At 31.9% G+C, this 22,466-nt stretch overlaps 2 protein-coding genes across 4 annotated transcripts; both read right to left on the reverse strand.

The window, feature by feature from the left end:
* Nucleotides 1-3,079: 3,079 nt before the first annotated feature.
* On the reverse strand, nt 3,080-11,844 carry LOC143064349 (uncharacterized). Its single transcript, XM_076237111.1, has 8 exons — nt 11,673-11,844; nt 10,651-10,824; nt 9,938-10,047; nt 9,360-9,486; nt 8,880-8,987; nt 5,560-5,679; nt 4,935-5,010; nt 3,080-3,273 (listed from the first exon to the last, which is right to left on the reverse strand). The coding sequence occupies exons 1-8, from the start codon at nt 11,710-11,712 to the stop codon at nt 3,258-3,260; spliced, it is 771 nt and encodes a 256-aa protein (XP_076093226.1). The 5' UTR covers nt 11,713-11,844; the 3' UTR covers nt 3,080-3,257.
* Nucleotides 11,845-14,655: 2,811 nt separating this feature from the next.
* LOC143064350 (uncharacterized) lies at nt 14,656-22,162 on the reverse strand. 3 transcript variants are annotated; one of them, XM_076237114.1, is made up of 8 exons: nt 22,005-22,162; nt 21,426-21,602; nt 19,491-19,609; nt 18,975-19,101; nt 17,324-17,434; nt 16,569-16,640; nt 15,845-15,905; nt 14,656-15,346 (listed from the first exon to the last, which is right to left on the reverse strand). In XM_076237114.1, the coding sequence occupies exons 1-8, from the start codon at nt 22,057-22,059 to the stop codon at nt 15,316-15,318; spliced, it is 753 nt and encodes a 250-aa protein (XP_076093229.1). In that variant the 5' UTR covers nt 22,060-22,162; the 3' UTR covers nt 14,656-15,315. The 3 variants fall into 3 exon arrangements, with proteins under 3 accessions (XP_076093229.1, XP_076093228.1, XP_076093230.1); XM_076237113.1 differs by having other exon boundaries at nt 14,657-15,346; nt 15,845-15,923; nt 22,005-22,159; XM_076237115.1 differs by lacking the exon at nt 15,845-15,905 and having other exon boundaries at nt 14,657-15,346; nt 22,005-22,161.
* Nucleotides 22,163-22,466: the final 304 nt, after the last annotated feature.

Genomic DNA, 22,466 nt, shown 5'->3' on the forward strand with positions numbered 1-22,466 from the left:
ATTTTCTACATTTGAAAATGCCTGTACCAAGTCAGGAATATGAGAGTTCTTGTACATTAGTTTTTAATGTGTTTTGTCATTTAATTTTGCCATGTGATTAGGGACTTTCCGATTTGATTTTCCTCCGAGTTCAGTATTTTTGTGATTTTTCTTTCTACTCTGAAACCACAGGACATAATTTTACCTAAATATTCCTAAGGGAATCTATTTTAGAAATTATATCGGGAATTTGGTCCATCTTTAAACATTATCGCTGTTGCTGAAAATAGCACATAAGGAAACAATGCCGTTTATTGACAAAATCTCAATTATAGTGAAAAGAACAAAGCTGTCGGAGAAGAACTGATTAGCAAATGTTTATATGAGAAAACTTTTGAAAAAAAAAGAATTAGCCAACATTGCATAACTGAATATTGTCCTTAAATAAAGATTCATTTTACCGATTTTTATAAGTTTGCTATTTGATAGGTTTAAACTGTAAACAGCCAAAATGTTCACCAATACAGTATTTACAAAACGTGCCACTAAAAACGATTTTATAAATAAGCAAACACAATTGATTGAAAGAATATCAAAAGTCATTAAAGATGTGTCCAAAGTACATAGATGCCGCACTTGCTCTATCATTTTCTATGTTCAGTAGACAGTAAAATTGGGGTCAACACTCTAATTTTGAGTTAGAAAGATCTTATCATAGGAAACATGTGCACTAAGTTTCAAGTTTGTTGGAATTTTTGAATTTTTGAATCCGCCAAAATATTCCATATAATACCTTTTTGAATGAAAACCTGCGAAAATAACCCGCTATACGGTACTTTGCCCAAAAATTTAACCTGAAGCGGGCATTAATATTTGCAATGTTCAGTGGACCGTGAAATTGGGGTTAAAGCTCTAATTTGACAATAAATTTAGAAAGGTCATTTAAAAGTGAAGATGTGTATTAAGTTTCAATTTGATTGGACTGCAACTTCTTCAAAAACAACCTTGACCAACAGCTTTAACCTTAAGCGGGACAGACGAACGAACGTTGAACGAATGAATGAACGAACGAACGAACGGACGGACGGACAAAGGAACGAACTGATGCACAGACCGGAACACAATAATACTAGGCGGGGCATACAAATAAATATCAAAACGGCTAATTTTCTTTTGCAGATAGTCAGGAACAGGTAGAAGGCGCCATTTTGGTAGGCGGTCATCTTGGTTTGCGTGAGTTGCTTGGATTAGTTTTTTTTTTTCTATTTTGATGTTTTCTTTACAGCTGTTTGAACTCCACAACGACTGCTTTCAGGACAGGTATGATCAGCTGAGCAGGCCGCTAACCTCGACAATGTGTTGCTGGTTGATGAATCATTGATTCAGAAGGAGATGACTGCAAATTGAAAAAAAATACGATACACATAGCCGGCACATAGCCTTCGGACATCTGGACATCATGTGACACTCACCGATCCACAATAGGTTTCAGACTATCGCTAACGCGGGTTTATTGTACGGGAGCCTCAAAAACTGTTTTGTCGTTGACACATCTGAGTAGCGTAACTTGGTACAGCTAACAGATAATCAGTAGCTGATCCAGTACGTTCTTTTGGGTTTTAAAGCTACAGAAACCTCAAATCTTCTATGATAGCTGTTCCGTCATATTAACAGAATCCTTAACTTCCACAGTCAGGGATCTATCTCGTTGACGCGTACTTGCATCAAATGGGGAAGGGGGTGATCGTCGTTTCGATACAATCTGGATCAAACCAATGAAATTGGTATTTTATTCTTTCCCAAACTTGAAGCATTCAATAACAAGAGCGACGAGTTATGTGTCGTTTAAGTAGGGTGATTGTCTCTGGACAGTTAACTTGATTTAAAAGCCATACGATTGGGTTTGTTGTTTTATCATTGATCATGCCACATCATACACGTACCTGTCTGTATTATGCAAGATATGCTTTCCGTTGAACTACCTACTTTTCGTTTGCTTTATTTTCTCCATGACAAAAGTGTATACGTGTAACATGTAGTTAGTAATTAAGTAAGCAAGTAAATTTTACTATAGTGACATAATTATGTAATAACAGTTAAACAAAATACAAACATATTAAAGAAATAATCAAATAAATCCGACCCATTTGGTCTATAAGCTGATAACTCACTTGTAATTCATAAAACGTATTTCTCTTATGGATTTCAAACAACATAATTAAAATTATTAATCTTAATTCAAAATAACTCAATTCAATTCATAATCTAAAATAAAGAAAATATGAAATAAATTAAAAGACTAAAGTCAATGTCGAGTTCAATAAATAATAAATTAATAATTATATTTTATTATAAAGAATTGGAAATATATTGACTACTAGTATGCAGTAAGTCGCAACAATTTGCTATTTTTAAAATATAATTTACTTATCTCACATAAGACTCTTCAACGAATCGGATTTAACGAACATCATCTTACCTCCTATACATTTCTAGAAATATGATTGGTTAAAGCAACCGCGTGGCGACCGTGTATATGGTATATGAGGTAAGTAGACGGGTCTTATTTCAACACACGGTTAGTACATATACGTAGTACTGTTATGTCCTTTTATAAAAATAACACTATGTTCAGGAGAAATCTGAAGTGTTTCAGCAGAAGAAGAAATGTATGATGAATGGTTGACATAAATTCATAAAACACATTTAAAGTTAACAAGTTATTACCATTGACATTGTTTTCTGTATAGACAAATGGAAGTAGGTTTTTAATTTTAAAGACTTGATCACTTTGATAAGCCACTACTTTAAAATAATAAAAAAAAAAAAACAAAAACAAAATCATGTTAAGATACAATGTATTCGGGAAGGCGAATTCGTTATATACGCTGTGTGCTAGTGATATAATACGATATATATGGGGTCAGTAAATTCAATATTGGGATTCGAGCTTCGCTCTTACTCCATATGTAATTAACTAATCCCATATGTATTGTATTATAACATCAGCAAACTATGTAACAAATAGTATCAATATGTATCATATTCAAATTATTTAGTGAACCGAAACAGTCAAAAGCTTTTAATGATAGGTCCCATACAAGTTCCAAGTTTGCTTTATTTTGTAAGCTATGCGATACACATGCGTATTATGTTTATGTTAAACTGTGCAATACATCATTTCAGTAGTTTGGATAATGAAATATGTTGATATCAGTGACATTTTCAGTCTTATGGTTGGAATCGTGGTGAAACACTTTCAGGTGGACACTGACGCACTACAGAACAACTTTCCTGAAAGAAAATAAAAACAAAAATCAGTTTTACTAATGCAACTATATAAGATGGGACAAAGACAGAATACATTGTACTTGTCTATCTACATTTTCACAAATATATGTACATTGGAATAGTCTAGTATAAAGTACTTCGTGTAGACTTAAGAAGAATTGGTAGAATATTTTGCTACATTTTGGATGGTAGATGACGTCCTTTCATTAAGCAATAAAATCAAATTAATGACAATGTCACAGCAGAACACATCTTTAATATTGAAAAAAAAAAACAGATGTTCTACCGATCTTTCCCCTCATTTAGAAATTGACAGAGAGATTGATATGAGAACTAAATTAAATCTTAACAAAAACAAGAATGTATTATTTTTGTTTTACCATTGTTTTATAATTTCTATGTATCGCTAGACAGCAGCACCTGTATGTGCAGTATACATTTCCTGGTTAATGCGCAATTATGTAGCGGACGTGTTGCTTACAAGTAGATTATAGAACAAAGGGTTCTTATTGGTAAACTTGATATCATCTTTTCCAAAGTTTTATGAATGGCTTCATGACTTAGTTGACCGTTATGGAATATTAAAGTGTTTTTTTTAATAATCTCACTGAATGCAACATTAGGACAACACGTCAATTGCAAGGTTGTGCTATAAAGAAGGATTTGGCTATTTTCTTTTATTATGTAGCCCATCAACTGTTTCGAATTTATACATCCTTGACTTTCAAATATTCGACTAATCGGACTTTGAGCAGTCCTGATAAATTAATAACGTGTTTAAGTGTTTTCTTTTTGTTTATATTTTGTAATTGTCAACTTTTAAATGGATCTGAAACTGCTGATCTTTTAAAAACATATTTTAATTTCACCTCAAGGATTTTTGGGAGGAGCTTGTTTGCTCAAATGTTGTTTTCTATTGCGCTGGTATGTTTGTGGACCATTAATTTTTCTGTAAGGGACAAAAGTCATGATTCCTTGTCCTATAGCTGAATTACTTTTAAAATGATGACAATCAATCAAAGCGCCATCAAGGGAAATGCTTATGACATGGACGTACTCGTATGTGAAACAAAATGATCAATAACTTGGAAATATACATGTTCAAAAGTATAAAAATTTCTCGATATTTCATCCCATTTTTTTTTAAAAGAAATTACATTCAATATAATTTCATTGATATATATGTTATTATTCAGTTCTTTACTATTGATATCTTTCAATTCTATATACATTGTATCTGATCGAGAAAAAAAAATATATGCATATTCAATTAACAGTTTCATAAGATTAATCTACTATTGGATTCAGCGGTATGTCAGTAAATGTACCGTTTATAGATATCAAATACAAGGTACTAGTGATAAATGTATATGTTTCTTCTTTGATTAAGAGTGTGAGTTCCGGTAAAGACAATAATCTCTTACTGAAGACCGTACATTGTTGACGTTTTTTTCAGAATACAATATGGTTTCGATAGTGAAATACTGCGATTTATTGTTTTATAATTAAGCGTTTTTTTATGAGGAAAAAGTTTTAGGAAACCAACTGGAAATATTTCATTCAACGTGTATGTATAACATCATATACGTGCCTGGATTTTATATTTGACTTTTAACATTTAGTGAATGTCCAAGCATAGCTATACCGACAATAGTTGTACTCACCTCATTCTAAAACATATGATTACCAATACAATAACTACTACTACCAACACTACCAGACTAATGCCAAGGATTAGAGCTGAAATTAAAATGTATGCATAATTATTACGGGGAATAAGATTCGAATTAGACAAAACAATACACTGTTATATGATTTTGTTTTGCTTCAATCATTTTTGAAAGCTCATCAAAGAAATAGTAATTCAGTATTATACCCAAGTCATCATTTTCTGTATAAAAAAAAAACCAAACAACTACACGATAGTTCACTAATTTTTCAAGCGTTCACCTATTGGAACTCGGTGAAACTATTTGACCGCTGCGCGTCATCATATTTCTCGGAATAAAAGGATCAAGTTACAATGTTACAATGCCTTCGGACTTACAGACATGAACGAGTAGATTTTAAGTTATCTTTTTATTATGTTCTAAAAAGTTGGAGTATTAATTCTTCTTAATATAATAGTTTGCATCAGTAATATAAGGCATATGTTTATTCCGTAAATTATATGTGACAGGTCATTTCTTCTTGCTTATCTGCGACGATCTGGTATTGAGATGTTTCAACCGCCGAGAAGATAGTTACTTTGTTTTCACCATTTAAATATTTTTTTACTTTATTTTTTACCTAGATTTGAGCTACTTGCTGTACTTAGACCCTCAGTCGAAGCCTTTACTATTGAGCTTGTTTGAACTGTTGGGTATGTAGAAGTTTCACCAACACATTCAATCAATTCCTTGCCATCATCTGTAATAAAACAAATAGCGATCATGTTATGCTTTATGTTCATGTCTATAATGTGAGAAATGGCGCTATGGGAGGTCTATTTAACCATCGATTGGTTTAATAAAAAATGTGATATTGCTTAAGATTTTAAATGTGTCTTTTGATCAAAGGAGTCGTGTATATATTAACATTATGTTTGCTTATGGGTAAAATCGGAAAGTGTGTTTGTAAATTTCCCAGAGATTCTTTCAGTAAGACGTATGAAATATACTTATATTTAGATGCATAAAGTTTTTATAAGTTATAATTGGCTTTGAACTAGCTGACAGTTAACTGCGAGTACTCTCAGATCTGTACCTATACACCTCGCCAAAAGTTAAGCAACACCTAAATGTTTGTGCTTCTAATTTTTGTTTTACAATTAAATTTTGAAACTGCTTAGTTTCCATATATTTTGTTAATCTATTGTTAATCGACTGGTAAAAATTCAGGTCCGAGTTTCATTCCTAGGAACATTAAAAAACGGGTTTTCGAAAGCTACATACACGTTTTCGCTTCCAAGTTGAGTTCAATGAAATGTAACTGTTAATCGCAGACTAAGTTGTGCCAATTTACGTGCTTGAAGACCAGTCAAAAGATCATTGCTGACTCGTAGGCATCGTCAGGCTCGACATCAGTGGTCACGTGATCACCGCAATTGAACTTTAAGACAATGGCGTCAAGTTCATTGGTCTGACGAGTGCAGATTCCTCCTACATCATATTGATGGGCACATGCGCGTATGGCGTCCTCGGGATACAGCATACAAGAAACATCACATCCATGTTACTACAGCGTTTGGTTGTGGGTGTTTGACAGTTTGGGGATGCGTTGTCATTCGACTGAAAAATTGACCTTTATGGTCTGTATGGGACTATAACGGGTTAAAATTATCGCGATAAAATCATCCAAGATATCGTTGTGTTACATTTTGACAATAACAATCTTACAACTTGACCGATATTCATGGACGATAATGCTAGACCACACAGAGAACGCATTGTATCCGAAAATGTACGTCAGGAGGCAATTTACACGATTCCTTCATAGGCGGATCCAGGGGGGCCCTGGGGGGGGGCCCGGGCCCCCCTTTCGTGGGAAAAATTTGGTTGCTTATATAGGGAATCACTGAAGCATGACTGGAGAGGGCCCCCCCCTTTTAGGTCAGTCAGGGGGCCCCTTAGGAAAAGTTCTGGATCCGCCACTGTCCTTGGCCACCCATACCACCGGATATGGTTTCCATTTAGCATGTTTGAGATGATATTGCTCGAAAACTCAACAACAGGGTTTCAGCTAGTAAGAATTTACAGGAATTAAGAGCAGCCTTGATTGATGAATAGCAAAGAATTTCTGTTAAGGAGGCTCGCGGGTATAAGATTTTCAGAAAGAAAAAAAAACTTTAATTTTTCATTACAAATTTTATTTATTACCTTTAGTAGTTGTTATTTTATCACATGGCACAAAAATCATTCCAAAAAAATAAATTTGTGCTGGCCCCAGGTGACTTTTAAAATATAGATATCATTGAAAAAGCTCCAAATTATCTCCCTTTGGTGCAAAAATGCCATTTTTTGGCTTTCAAATTAAAATATCTTTTTTAACTCATCTATGACCTATATTTTTTATTGTTGTTTTCAAATAAGCTGTACATAAACTAAATAATTGTAAAATCTAAGCGATTTCAGTAATTAAGTTCTTTTTTTATTTCGATATTACCGCTATTTCTCCTATTAGTTCAACCGAAAAAAAGGACATTAACAAAAATGTATACTTCTTTCAAAGGCAGATTGTGAGCGTAAATGAACGGTGACCCCTTTTTTAATTTCATTTTTCTATTAAGTATAAGATAAAGTTCATTTATTGAAAAATATAGAGAAATCCTATATTAAATTAAAAAAAAATGATTTAGACCCGTGAGCCCCCTTAAAACATTACGACACTTAGTTCAAAGCACGAGAAGACGTGTGGCTGAATTTTTCCGGAAGCGTTGAGGATACAATCGCTACTGACCTAAATTGTACTTTAATTTATTCACAAATTGTCACTCTCGAGTTTTGAAAGTTTTGAAAATAAAAGTGTGTATAGTGCAGAGCAAACTTTATGAATACTTCATTTAAGGTTGAAACTTTTTCTTGTATTTTATTTTGCCATTTTACAACCATTTTCCCAAAATGAAATGTAGTCATAAGTTCAATCATGAAAACAATCCAAACTTTCACTTTTCAATTAACATTCTATATGTTTTCTTATAAAAACACAAATTCAGTTCATTGTATCAATAATTCAATTATTTATGAATTCAGTCAAAAACGATTCTGGAAAATTATTAGGTGCTGCTTAACTTTTGGCGAGGTGTATATAATTGTCTTTTTGTGGTTGGGATGTACAAGTACCCAGCCACGTCCACTTATATTTTTGTCCATCTGATGAGTTAAGCCTTTTTCAACTGATTTTATAGTTCGTTCTTATGTTGTATTGTTATAGCACTGTCCCATGTTAGGGGAGGGTTGGGATTCCGGTAACATGTTTAACCCCGCCACATTATGTGTGTGTCTGTCCCACGTCAGGACCCTGTAATTAAGTGGTTTTCGTTTGTTTATGTGTTACACATTTGTTTTTCGTTCATTTTTTTTTACATAAATTAAGCCGTTAGTATTCTCGTTTGAATTGTTTTACATTGTCATTTCGAAGCCTTTTATAGCTGACTATGCGGTATGGGCTTTGCTCATTATGGAAGACCGTACAATGACAAAGTTGTTAACTGCTGTGTCATGTTGGTCTCTTGTGGGGATTTTTCTCGTTGGCAATCATACCACATCTTCTTTTTTTGATATTTATAATTCATTGCAAATTTAATTACAATGTAATTGGCAAATCTATGTAGCAATGTGTTGTTGCTTGTAAATTTTCTAAAACCTGTGTTCTTATCAAGTATTTCTGTACTGAAGTCGGTAGTACATAGTAAAGTTTTTTTGATGGACAATTATGGTAATCGAAGTGCTGCGATCACTTAAAACTGTTCCATTCGTCGGCGACATTCGAATTATAAATAAAGTCACAATTCCGATACACCTTCTTCAACTATAAACGAATACTATGTCAAAGTAATAAATTGATGAAATCTATTTATCCTGTTTTGAAATGACTGATAAAATGCTTATTATATCGAAGTTATAGCTCACCTTCTTTACAAACGAAACCCCTGTTGATGTTGCAATCTCCATTCATTAAATCAAATTTATTTTGATCAAATTTAACGTATTGACAATCTGATTTGGGTAACAATTTTTCTGAAAAATAATTTAACAAATTAATAATATACCAAGATCAAAGTTCACAAGCCGACAAAAGTCAAACTTGGACATTTACGCAGAAGCCCACAAAGGCCTGCATATAAGTGTATCTTAAGATTTCCTTTCCTCTGTTGAAGGTAGTACGCTTAAGAATCAGGGTAAAAAACTAAGAGATAAATATATAATAAAACTTTGCCATTTACGCAGAAGCCCTCAAAGGCCTGCTTATTAGTGTATCTTACGATTTCCTTTTCCTCTGTTGAAGGTAGTACGCTTAAGAATTACATTTAAAAGAATTTAGAGACAAACGACATGAATGAAATGAGTTCTAAACGGGAGTTTCATGTGTTAAACTAAAGTGTGGCTTACCTTTTCTGTACACGATCATATGGCTTATACCACATTGTTCAAAGCTATTTCCAGGACAATTAACGGCATCACAATTTGCAGGAACACCAATTCCAGATAGGGATTCATAACACAGGCACATGTCTGCCTGCAACATGCCAATTAATTTTGATATATAAGCGGTTTATAAAAAAGTACACGTAAATAAGGTGCTAAAACGGTTTAAATTGTACAACTTTAAAGCAACAGCCATTACTTTCATTGTTTTCATTGAAAACTTTAACTAAAAGCACAAGCTGCTAATATGAGAGAAAAAAGGTTTTACATTGTAAGAAACTGTAGAAAATGTATTTGTTGGCTTAAATCGTTACATGACTGGTTTCTTAGCGTACATACAGAAACTAACACACAGACGCAGGATTCTCTGACAAAAAGAATAAACACTTTATAGCGAGTTCTGATTTTTCCATTGTTGGTCTATGAGTAATCACTTATGTTTTAACCTTTAAATGTTATAATCTTTATTCACTGATTTGTATTAAAAAATTTTGGATTTAACAAAAAAGACCTAGTATACATGGACATAAAGCATAGAGTACCTGAACTCCTATATATGTAAATGTATCAGATTTACAAAACGTAGCACAGTTGGCTAAATGATTGTCTTGAAATTGCATTTTGTTGGCTGTCATCCTGTACACAAAACAGCCTGCAACAGATGGATCATATTTAAAATAAATCATACATCGATTAAAAATAAACTAACTCAAGGTAAAACACAAAAATTTAGAGAATCGCATGAACTCAAAAACGAGCGAGACCTGGTGCATGGAAGGGGTAGGCGTCTCTTGTCATGCATACATCACTCCTTCAGCTAAATGTAGTCCACCTTCAATCAGATTAAAACTCATTGCAACAGTTTACTTAAGTATATGTACATGCATTATGTTATGACAATTTTAGGTTTACATCTGCACGTTAGATTTTCTCTTGCATTTTTTGGTTTACAGAAAACATAAAATGAGTAAATATAACTGTGTTCAGCAGTCATATAGTGTGCTAACTAAAACATAAGACGATTAAATCTACCAGTATTCTGTAGCCATTGTCTGTTAGCTAACCAAAACATGATAAGTCGAGTCTGCCTGTGTTCAGTTGCCATTTTCAGTTAACCAAAAAACAAGAGGGGTATACTTTTTTCGGTATAGCAATGCATGATGTGTTAATCAGTATATAAGAAGAGTAAACCTATACTTGTTTTCAGTAGCCATGCCGTATCACAGTTAACAATACATATCATGAGTAAACCAACCTGTTCTTTGTAGCCATGGTTTGTTAACCAATACATCTGTTAAAGAACAAGCTATGGAAGCCTCAATAAGTTCTTTGGAATAACCAAGTAATACAGCTCCATTCGTCTCACAATAAACTTCAGCATTATTCTTCGTGTCTGTTTTTTCATAAACTCGTACAGTTGAAAATGTTTCTACAAGAAAAGTAATGAAGCTGTAAAACTGTTGCAAGATTATACAAAAAAAAAACACATCACAATTCTTACACACGATATGATATACAAATATAAGGGGCATATAAAGTGCTAACGATATTAGATATTTCGGATAACAGATATCCTTCCTCGGTAATAGCACGATGTCAATTCAAATTAAGACTCTATCCAAATCTTCAAATTTATACAATTTAAGCGAACGCTGGTACAATTTTAAAATTTCCAAACACGGCACAAAGGCTACAAGGATATGCCAAAATAAAAATAGTAATTTACGATGTGAACTGGCACAACTCTAAATTCCCAAAGGTGGTGACAGTTGAGAGGTTACAGATCAGCTCAATTATCTATAGTAAAGGATCCTACAAATTAATGCAAGATACAGTCACAGAAAATAATTATATTTAAAAGTACGTCTGAGTCAGGGACAACTCTACAACAGATTTATCCATCGGATCACCAGCAATGATAGCAAATTTACATTACATCTTTAATTGATACCAAAAGATGCCGCTATAGCATCAAGTTGACTGAATAATTTAATATCTAATCCCATTCCACTTGATACATATCAAGACTCGTTTGCAATTTCAACTAGTACAAAAAGGTTTTTTTTCAATTTTCTCTGAAATTTGTGTACGCTGAAATAATCAGACGGGGAATTTCTAGGCTTGTAAGGGTCGGATTTCTGTAGAATTTCTTTTTATTATGTTCTAAGTCTGTAACTTATTAAGTATTAGGAAAATACATTTTTGTTCTTGTTTTGTCGTTCAGTAGAAAATACTCTTGACTCTTAAAATATTCAGAATAACACATATAACGCTTACCTTCTGGTACGAATAAAAGTAGAACCAATAATTTTATCATGATTAACAGTTTGAGTAACTTCCATAAACAGATTTAGTCTTTCATAACAACTATTATGATTTCACACATTTTACTATGTCCACAACTTGCACTAGTTAGGACCATCTTGCGCAATCGCCTTTTGGCTGTTTTGTTTGATCATTGTGTTGTGACAATATAATTGAGATGTTATCAATTTGAAAGTATTTTTTTGAGAGAGCAAGTTCATTATTAAATATGTCATAGATTATAACTATGCACTTAATTTAATTGATCAATTTACTTTATGTCACATTATACTTCTTGCATATAAATACTACTTATTCAGCAGAAAACTTGTAAGTGGTTTGAAGCTAGTTTTTCATTTATTAAACATGTTAAAGATTTATCGTGACTCGCTTTAAACTCGTCCATGTTTTCTCCACATGAAAAATCTCAAGTCTTATCTTAAATAGATTGAATTGATTAGATTAAAACTTGCGATGTCGTGCATTGTGACAAGAAAAGACAAGAAGAGAACAACAACAACAATAACATGAAATGTCTTAAAGGTATTTTTAATCAGATCCGGTTATATAATAGGGCTAACCACAATATTCATTTGATCTTTATATCTATTTTAGATTCATGGGTTTATTACCCGTTGGTTTATCTTATTCCGTTTTAGAAATAAACTAGGATTCGTGAATGCCTAGTAGTTATTTCCGCTGTGCAGCTGTCACATGCATAAACATGACAAATAGTGGTAGGATTGGGAAACCTTACTTGACATACCAATGATACTAAGATTATTTTCATAACAGCGCGGACAATCGCGATACTTTTGTTGGTTATAATAATGAATGATTTACCCTTAACATGTTTCTCATCGGCTATCAATAATACTGATTTCACGCTCAGTTCCAATGGGGATTTTTAAAAGTAGAACAAAAGAGTAACGTACATTCAGATGCACGAGAAGAAGAAAAAAATAGAGAGTTTAAGTATTCAACATTTAACCAACACACAAGGTTTAGTCCTCTGCTAGTTAGTAGTATTTTTTTATTTAGGCGTTAAGAACCTTTGACAACCCCACAGTTTAAATGTCTATAACATGTACGATATAACAAGCGGGTGTTACAGACTTATAAGTTAAACGTTCACCTAATCTGACCCAGTCAATTGATTATCTGATAATGGAGAATATTTGTACATTGTACCTTTCAGCAAAACTATGTTTCATTTGTTCCTTCATGATTCCATTTTTGCCAATACTTTCAAACTTCAACTTTGACATACTTGCCACTGGGAACAAGGATTTTGAAAACAATATAATACACAATGCTTCATCAGTAGCTATAGTTCTCAAATATTATGTTAAATGCTTTTCTTGTTCTTTTTTTTGTAAAATCTTTTCTGTATGTTATACCTATCTGCTGATTTAGATGAAACAAGGGGGATTTAGATCTGCAAAAAACTATAACGTCAACCTCACTTGATCTACATGACTGTGCTTGTCTCTAATATGAAATATCATCAGTTTTTGTCGTTTTTAAATGTACTTCATTATTTGGAAAATTTGGTGTTGAAGGCAGATCTTTGGTTTTTTTCAGTTAATGTATAATTCACAGCTTTTTTAGATAATGGATTAAAAGAGCTTGACATATTGTTCAAGCATTTGTTTTTCTTGAAGACTGAGTGTTGCTCTTTAGATGTACTTTGATTATTATTGTAAGGGTTTCTGTCTAATTGACGTTTATCCTTATAGTTCTTTTATTCATATTAAATCCCGTATTTATTTGCTTACAACATACAAATGTACAAGATTAGGGATGTCAATATACAATGTTCTAAATATGTGATACATCATTTGTCTCATCGTAGTATATAATTGATTATTCCATATTATTATTATTTTAGTAGGTTTTTCTATATGAATTGGATTTTGAATTAAAAAAAAAGCATATTCACCTGGAGAAGAGTGTTATTCACCGCACTAAACGTCACGCGCTTACATGCAACGTCTTGGTGAAATGTTTGATGTACAATTGGTTTATATAAATATTTGTCATTAAATACATTGTTTTCTCTTTAGATATGATTGGAATAAAACAATTACTGTATTTATTTGAATCGGTAAATATGTGGTTTAATTAACCTCGGCCTCAGTGAATATCAGTTTTTCAAAAGTCAATAAAACCGCATATTTACCTCATCAAAAGACAGTAATTGTATAATATTCATCTTTTATCACTGAAGAAAAAACACGCATCGAAATAGTTAAAAACTGGAATTTGAAGTTATCGAATTATAAATCATTTGAAACCCGCTGTTCGATAAGTTTAAACAGCGATCAAACATTCACATTCAATCTAAGGAATTATCGTCATGAAACTTACAGAAATGTCAAAAAAGGTAGTTGTGTGTACTAACATATTACATAAACAAAGGCAATACGATGGCGCGTTAAGAGCTGTCCATTTTATAAACGTTTAAGTGAGACTTTCAAAACGGAGTAAAAGCTGACTATGCGGTATGGGATTTGCTCATTGTTGAAGGCCGTACGGTGACCTATAGTTGTTAATTTCTTTTTTATATCATATATCTGTTAGTTCAAAACGGCATATATTATAATAATTCATTGTTTATTTTAATTTTAAATGTAAAAACGCGTCAAAACCAGCTCATTAAATCGTGTACCTCAGTAGGATATCGATTGCTTTCATATAACCCTAATATTTTGGTTTTCACTGAAAATGTTCAATATTACAGTGGCTGGAGTAAGGAAAAAGGGCTTTCAAACCTGCTTAGAACACCATACATTTTAACCAACATATTACGATGTCTTACTTCAATATACTGCATTTAAACAATGTAAAGGCTTCATTCCGCACTATATATCATACCAATAAGGTATCTCTGTTCTCGTGAATAACACGATATATATAGTTTAATTAAACAATTAAACGTTTTTTTCTATATTTATTTCTTGAAAATATACATATATATATATATATAATAGCATTGAAGGTATAATGTTTAAAGAACAAGTCAACAATTTAGTGCACTAATTTCTTAAAATATGTTATTTGGAAAAATTTGTGTTGTGTCTGTTTGATTTATTTCCCATCTATTAGCCAGATATTTTATAGAAACCTGACTTTTGTTCAGGACTGTTTAAGAATGACGTTTAGTAATTTTTGTCGTTGTGTTGTTGTCTCAATGACGAATACTCCCCATGTCCTTGTACTCGTATGCTTTAAAACAGTCACACACAGGTATTACTTAAACAGCTAGTGAGGAAACTTGAAGCTTTGCAGATAAAATGTAAAATAGTCATTTAAAACATTTGTAAAGCTAAATATTTCTGTAGTGCCTATACGAAATAATTTAAAACAGCTTCTAAACAGTATAAAGTATACATGCATGTTAAAATGTCCATAAATCATGTTTACATACAAAATACAGCTTTACAAGATTCAACGATTGTAGCATTTTAATATCTGGATCTCTCTGCTTTACTCATGAATGTGCTAACTCGTATTATTTGTTACGTATTTTTCTTATAGTTTACTTGGTGCATATGAGATGATAATATCCATTTAAGAAATAAAATTACATGAATTAAAACCAACATAAAGTGTACTATCCACTAAATTCTTTCTGAGATTTCCTCCTGAAAAAGAAAGAAGTAGATGTTAATTGTATTATGAAATACTCTTATACTAAGTCTGTAATATTGGTATATCTATATTTTTATGCTTCCTTTTGTGATAAGTTAAATATTAACATACATGTATATATTATGCATTTTGTCATCAGAAATATGCATGTGTATACATGCAGTATTACAAATTTTCAACATAATCATGATAACTTCCAGGTTTTAAGATGATTTTTAATCCTAAAAATCAAATGCTAATACACGTGAAACGAATGGAAAACAATTGTCATATTTCTGACTTTGTACAGGCATTTTCATATGTAGAAAATGGTAAATAAAACCTGGTTGTATATCTAGCTTAATCTCTCATTTGTATGAAAGTCGCATAGAATTCCAGTAAATTTTACTATATATATGATAATACGAAGAAAAAAATAATTATTCAAAAATGCCCACGTAACAGCAATAAAGACAAATAATAGAAAGTGTACTAAACATAAATGTGTATACCTGTGTCTAATAAAAAGTAGTATCAGCAAAACAATTACTACTGTTACAACAACTGCTACTACTGCGCCGATAATGGCACCTGAAAAAAGTTAAAACAAGAATGTGTCCATAGTACATGGATGCCCCACTCGCACTATAATTTTCCATGTTCAGTGGACCGTGAAATTGGGGTCAAAACTTTAATTTGGAATTTAAATTAGAAAGATCATATCATAGGGAACATGTGTACTAAGTTTCAAGTAGTTGTGACTTTAACTTCATCCAAAACTACCTTGACCAAAAACTTTATCCTGAACTTCGCACTTTCATTTTCTATGTTCAGTTGACCATGACATTGGGGTCAAAACTATAATTTGGCATTAAAATTAGAAAGATCATATCATGGGGAACATGTGTACTAAGTTTCAAGTGGATTGGACTTCAACTTCATCAAAAACTACCTTGACCAAAAACTTTAACCTGAAGTCGGACGAACGAACGAACGAACGAACGGACGAACGAACGGAGGCACAGACCAGAAAACATAATGCCCCTCTACTATCGTAGGTGGGGCATAAAAATATTTATAAATCAATTATTATACAGTTTTGCATATGAAGAACTTTAAAGCACAGATATTTATTTACTTTACTAATAAGTCGTTTCCTGTAAAAATGGAAAAGAACAAACAATGACAGTAAATCACTTATTATTGTGTTCCATTTATTATGTTTTATGTTGTTACCTTGTGTTTCTGCTGACATCCCTGCAGTATTGCCAATGTTAAACGAACATTGTATATTTTCTGTGTCTCCAACTGTAAATGTAAAAGATTATATTTAATGGAAAAGCAAATCATATTATAACATTAATGTAAGGTGTTGCTCTTGAATAAAGGATGTAACTTTTAATACATGTACAAATGTATGTATCTAGAAAAAAGTAAAATAAAAAAAAAAATCCGAACGCTGAGGAAAATTCAAAACAGAAAGTCCCTAATCAAATAGCAAAATCAAACGAACGGACAACAATTGTCGTATCATACATGTAGCTATTACATGTACAGAAAAAAAAAATTCTGCCGAATATTTGTGGTTCTAACTTATCAAAGATGTTTGTTAGGACATTCGAATAATATCCAATAAAAAATGTAACAAAACATTAAACTACAAATAGATCTAAAAGTAAAGCAGGAAGCTGACCACATTTGTAAAGATTGACTTCTATTCTGAAGAAATTGGTACTATGTAAGAACCGCATTGATAGTTTAATCTTTGATATAAGAAAGAGTCGAATACAAGTAAAACGTACAAAATTATACATGGTATTGAATATTATTAATATAATGCATGAGTTAAGATTAAAACAAGACAAATATGATTCAATATAAACAGAGAGAAGAGACAATTGTCTGATTGAATTTATCATCAAAACGCAGACATTAGAGAATACGAATAATTATATAAAATCAATAAATATTTCAGATAATTGTAAACACACCTTTACATATAAATGGTTTCTTTTCTTCACATTGCGCAAACTTTAACGTTATTCCTCCTTCGGAAGGCTTCCTGAATGATCTATATCTACAGAGCGCTCCAGATTTATTAACTATGGAGTAAAACATAAAACCATATTAGACATGAAACTGTTATCGTACTTATCAACTGAACTGTTGAAGACAGTTAGTGCCACATTGGGTTTATTTTTTGTTTGTTTGACATTGTTTTCACGACATACAGCATAACATTTTGTTTAATGTGGCCCTACCCGTCTTCCGTAGTGAGCAGATACTAAAACTAGCTACGTATACATATATGTATTAGAATGAAATTCAAAACAGTGTGGCTGTGGCCATTGATTGACACATTAAATTCATCCATTGACTGGGACAATTTAGGTGAATGTTTGTATGTAACGACCACTTCTCACTATGTACTTTTTAAAGACACTTAAACCATGGGGTCACCAAAAGTCCTCAACACCTTAATAAAGTAATTCGAAAAATTAATCAGGAATAACACGATGTTTTGATTTATATCAATTGTATAAATCAAAACATAAAGGTTATTCCTGATTAATTTTTCGAATTATTTTATAATTAAAGGCGTTAAGAAACCTTTGGTGACCCCACAGTTTAAATGTCTATCGTAGGTACGTCGTGAACAGTGGTCGTTACAGACAAACGTTCATGTAAATTATCCCAGTCAATGGATGAATTTGATGTGTCAATCAATGGCCACAGCCACACTGTTTTGAATTTCATTCTAATAATAACTAAACGCATATGAAACAACGTAATACCGATATCAATGACATGCCAAACTGATCGGAAATAACATAAAACTATTCTAACACAAAGGCTACAACCGAACAGTTATAGATACGCTTACGTTAAGATTAACTGGGTTAGAGTAAAGTTTCTAGATAAAACCACCAACATGGATGTATAGGGACTTCCTCTATGTGGATGATACACAAATTTCGGAAAATATCTTTTGACTCATGTAGTCGGTAGTTTTGTACTTCAACACACGAACCAGTAAAATAAGATTTTAAAGGTACAAATATAAGAGCATTTGGGAATATTCATTATTTGACCAATGTATGAAATATTGGGTGTTGAGTTAATGGATAGGAATCTTGGTCATAGTTCATTCATATACAGTCGGATGTCGATACAATAACACACGAATTCTTGAATAGAGAACTAATACTAGTAATATAATGCAACAGTTAAATAAGCAGTGAATTTTAAGTAAACACAACATGTTTGCTCACGTTAAAAATCCGAACAGAGTCCATGCATGTAGGTTTTATGATGGCGTATTGAAAGTCCAATACGGTATCCATGTGGACTCCTTACGACCGAGTCCACATGGTCACGTTGGCATATCAAAACAAAGTCCTGGTGCATATATCACTAAATAAACTGATCATTTAATTAAAAAAGAAAAGTCTTTCAGCTGTTTAACTGTATAGACTATAACAATAATCATGTAGGGATGAAGTCAAGTCAATAAAACAAAATGGACCTATATTTACAAGTACTTTATTAATGCATTGAAAATTACAAACGGGAATCCTTAATAACATAGCAAATATAAAAGTAACAAAAGTAATAGTATTTAGACACCATTATATAGATTACCTTTTTCATAAATGACTCCAGCATCTCCAACTGCACATCTTTCGTTTGCATTTGCTGGACACGTTGTTGAGTCGCATGTTGATTGTACAAGTATTTGGGTTTCTCCATAACATTGACATTTTGTTGTCTTATTGAATGGAAAAAAAGGAAATCATTATTATAGCTGTCACAAAAGTCAACTCATACCTAAAACATTGAGTTAATAGATAAAGTTTTTTTTTAATTTATCTTGAGAACGACTATTTTACGAGAATTTTACGACTTCTCTTTTGACAGACTTGATCATTTTTAAATTTCGGATACAGATAAAACTGTAACGGAGATAGTTTATACGAACACGTATCAAATAAAATTTCACTCAAAATTCAAGATGATAAAAATGTACTTTTTCTGTATGGGATCACAAATCCGAATTAATATAATACTAAAGTTAGCTCATAAATTATACTCATAACACGTATTTATTGTTTTTCACATTTTGTGAAGAGTTTATGTCCTGTTATAACATATTCTTACCCACAATCCAATAGATGTAAAGTTAGAATCGGCGCAGAAATCAGCACACATTGCCAAATGCTTATTTTCTTTTCCATCTTGTGTCTCTCTTAGTATATTTACTCCAATAAAACATCCAACTGCAATTCAAAACAATAATTGAAGATAGTAACCTTTACTGTCCGTCATTTTAAAAGAGTTTGTATTGATTTTTACTTTGCAATAGGTTTTATTTTTTAATTTTTGACTTATATATAATATATAATAATACAATAATTAGGGAATATAAAAAAAATCTTGACATACCGATCAAGTTTGTTAAATAACAGGAGATTTTGGTTTTTCGTCATCGTAATTTACAGTGGTTTGTTGTCAACAACAAACGCACGTCCTCATTTTACAAGGATCCCTTCCTTTAAACGGTCAACCCACTTAAAACCACATCGGGCAAGTTTTTAACAGTTGTGAATTTGCTATCGAACTAAATATGCATAAACTAAAAATGTATTTGCCACTGGAGTTTAAACACACATCAATCGGTCCTGAAAAAAATAGGCAAATTTTGATTACGATAGAATTATTATAGTCGTTTTATACACTTTCATAGTTTAGAATGCCATTGGGACTTCGTGACCATGGTATATGTGACATACTACATGTCCCATTTTACTTGTCGTTAATGGTAGAATTAAGTGTGAGGAACAGTAACGAACAATGTCGTTTGTTTATGGGTTTCATATTTGTTTTTTGTTCAATCCTTACATACGTTTCCCTCAGTTTTAGTTTGTAACCCGGATTTGTTTTTTCTCTATCGATTTATGAATTTCGAACAGCGGTATACTAGTGTTGCCTTATTTACATACATTAGGCCGTTAGTTTTCTCGTTTGAATTGTTTTACATTGTTATTTCGGGGCCTGTAATAGCTGACTCTGCGGTATGGGCTTTGCTCATTGTTGAAGGCCGTACGATGGCATATAGTTGTTAATTTCTATGTTATTTTGGCCTCATCATAATATTAGTGCTTAAAATTGAGTTTATATCTGATGAAAATAGAAAAAAATGACTGTCATTATCCGTTATTTATTTAGACTATAAAGATTTATTAAATAGTAAACACGTTTTTAAAAGGTTTTGCCCCTGGTCAGTTTTATCTATATATTTTTTACATTCTTTGGTCTTATTTTGCCTTAAGTATAACATAACTTATTTATCTATGTTTACTAAGCAATCAAAAGTACAATGCTTCTTCAATGCAATACTAAAAACATAGGGTAAATATGACAATAGAAAATTATCGACTAACTGGTCCCACAGAAGGTTTTCAAAGTAAAACAAGTCACTAACAGTTTGTTCTAACATTCATACTTGGTAAACTAAGGTTTCTAAATAGTAGACTAAGTACCTGTTTTGTTTTTGTTTTTTGTATAATTTCATTGATTTTGTTTTGTTTTTCAGGTTTGTAAGATCTTTATTATTGATTTCAAAAGAAACTCTTTCAAAAGTATAAAGTTTACTTTCTTGAATATTTAAAATATGCGGTATTTGACAAGAAATTTGCTAGCTACACGTGACTTAATTTTGTTCTTGATGGGTTTATCAAACAATGTCTTGAAGAGTTGAAGCAGCAAACAGTATGTGTTCAAAAAAGGGTGTCATGCGACTGTTTAAGTCATTGTAGATATGCTCGGAAATGTGTTTTTACCCTGCAAATCACGGCGGGCAAATTTCAAATATTTTAATACCACTTGTCACGGCTAAAAATTGTAAAATCTCAATAAAAAGTCATAATTTTTGGAAGTTTCAATAAAACAGCGAAGAAACAAGTCTCTGCAGTTTTAATCAACGTTTGTTTTGTCTTTGAGTTGTGGTCTTGTTGGTTTATATACAAGATCTCTATACTTATGTGTATATTATTATATAAATATAAAAAAATTCAGCGATGTATACTTGCTTACTTTTACGGTTATACCATGGAGTTGCTGTCCAACTAGACAGTGAAGAACAAGTCTCGGCAGTTTTAATAAGCAATTCTCCATATCCAAGGAGCTTTCCTCCAATATTTTCACAATACATGGAACTATTGTGGTACGTTTCTTCCATTTCTCCAGAAAAATATACAGTTGAGAGAACATCTGCAAATATAACAAGAGTAAGATGTGCTCAAACAAGTTATCAGTTCAAATGATATAATTTATAATAAAGATAAAAACAAATTTCGTTTAATTGAATAATATTTTATCCACAAGTTAACTTAAGTTTGTACTTTTCTGTTTTTGAATGTGCTTTCATATAATAAAAAAAATAATAGTATTCAGCATTGGATATCTATCTACTATTTTTGAAACCGATTTGCATTTTAAGTTTTGAATTTATGTAAACATTTAAAATTTGTCGAATTTATGTTGAATAACAAATCTTATTAGCCAAAGGTAATTATACAAAATTAACATATCATTTAGTGATTATATATTCATGAAATGTTCTTTAAGAATGACCATTGTTGTTGCTAAAAAAAAATAACAGAAAGAACTCACTTTTGGTGTGAAATATAAATACCATGAAGACAAAACACTTTACGAAACCTTCCATATTTCTATTTTATAAGGCAATAAAATCTGTTGCATCTCAAACGAATAAAATTTGTGAATTTTGAAGTAAATTGCGTACCATTAACGTATGTTTTTGTCACAATCAATGTCAAATATTTCCCTTGAGGACAGGAACGCACAGGATCTGATAAATATCAGTCATTAAACAATATGGTTGATGGAAGAAACAATGTACTGATGGAACAAGATTAGAATTCTGTATAATGTTAAAAGAATTATTTAAATTGTTCAATGTCATACCAATCGGAGATATTTTTGAACTCTTTTAAATAAAATGTTAACACACACACACACCGGTGATGTTAGTACTTTTTCCAATCTTTATTATGTGTAAGACAGGACTTATTGCATTTCCGCTAATTTTTCAAAGTTCCAATACTACGTTTC

The sequence above is a fragment of the Mytilus galloprovincialis genome, chromosome 2 (genome assembly GCF_965363235.1).
Source record: "Mytilus galloprovincialis chromosome 2, xbMytGall1.hap1.1, whole genome shotgun sequence".
Classification (NCBI taxonomy): domain Eukaryota; kingdom Metazoa; phylum Mollusca; class Bivalvia; order Mytilida; family Mytilidae; genus Mytilus; species Mytilus galloprovincialis.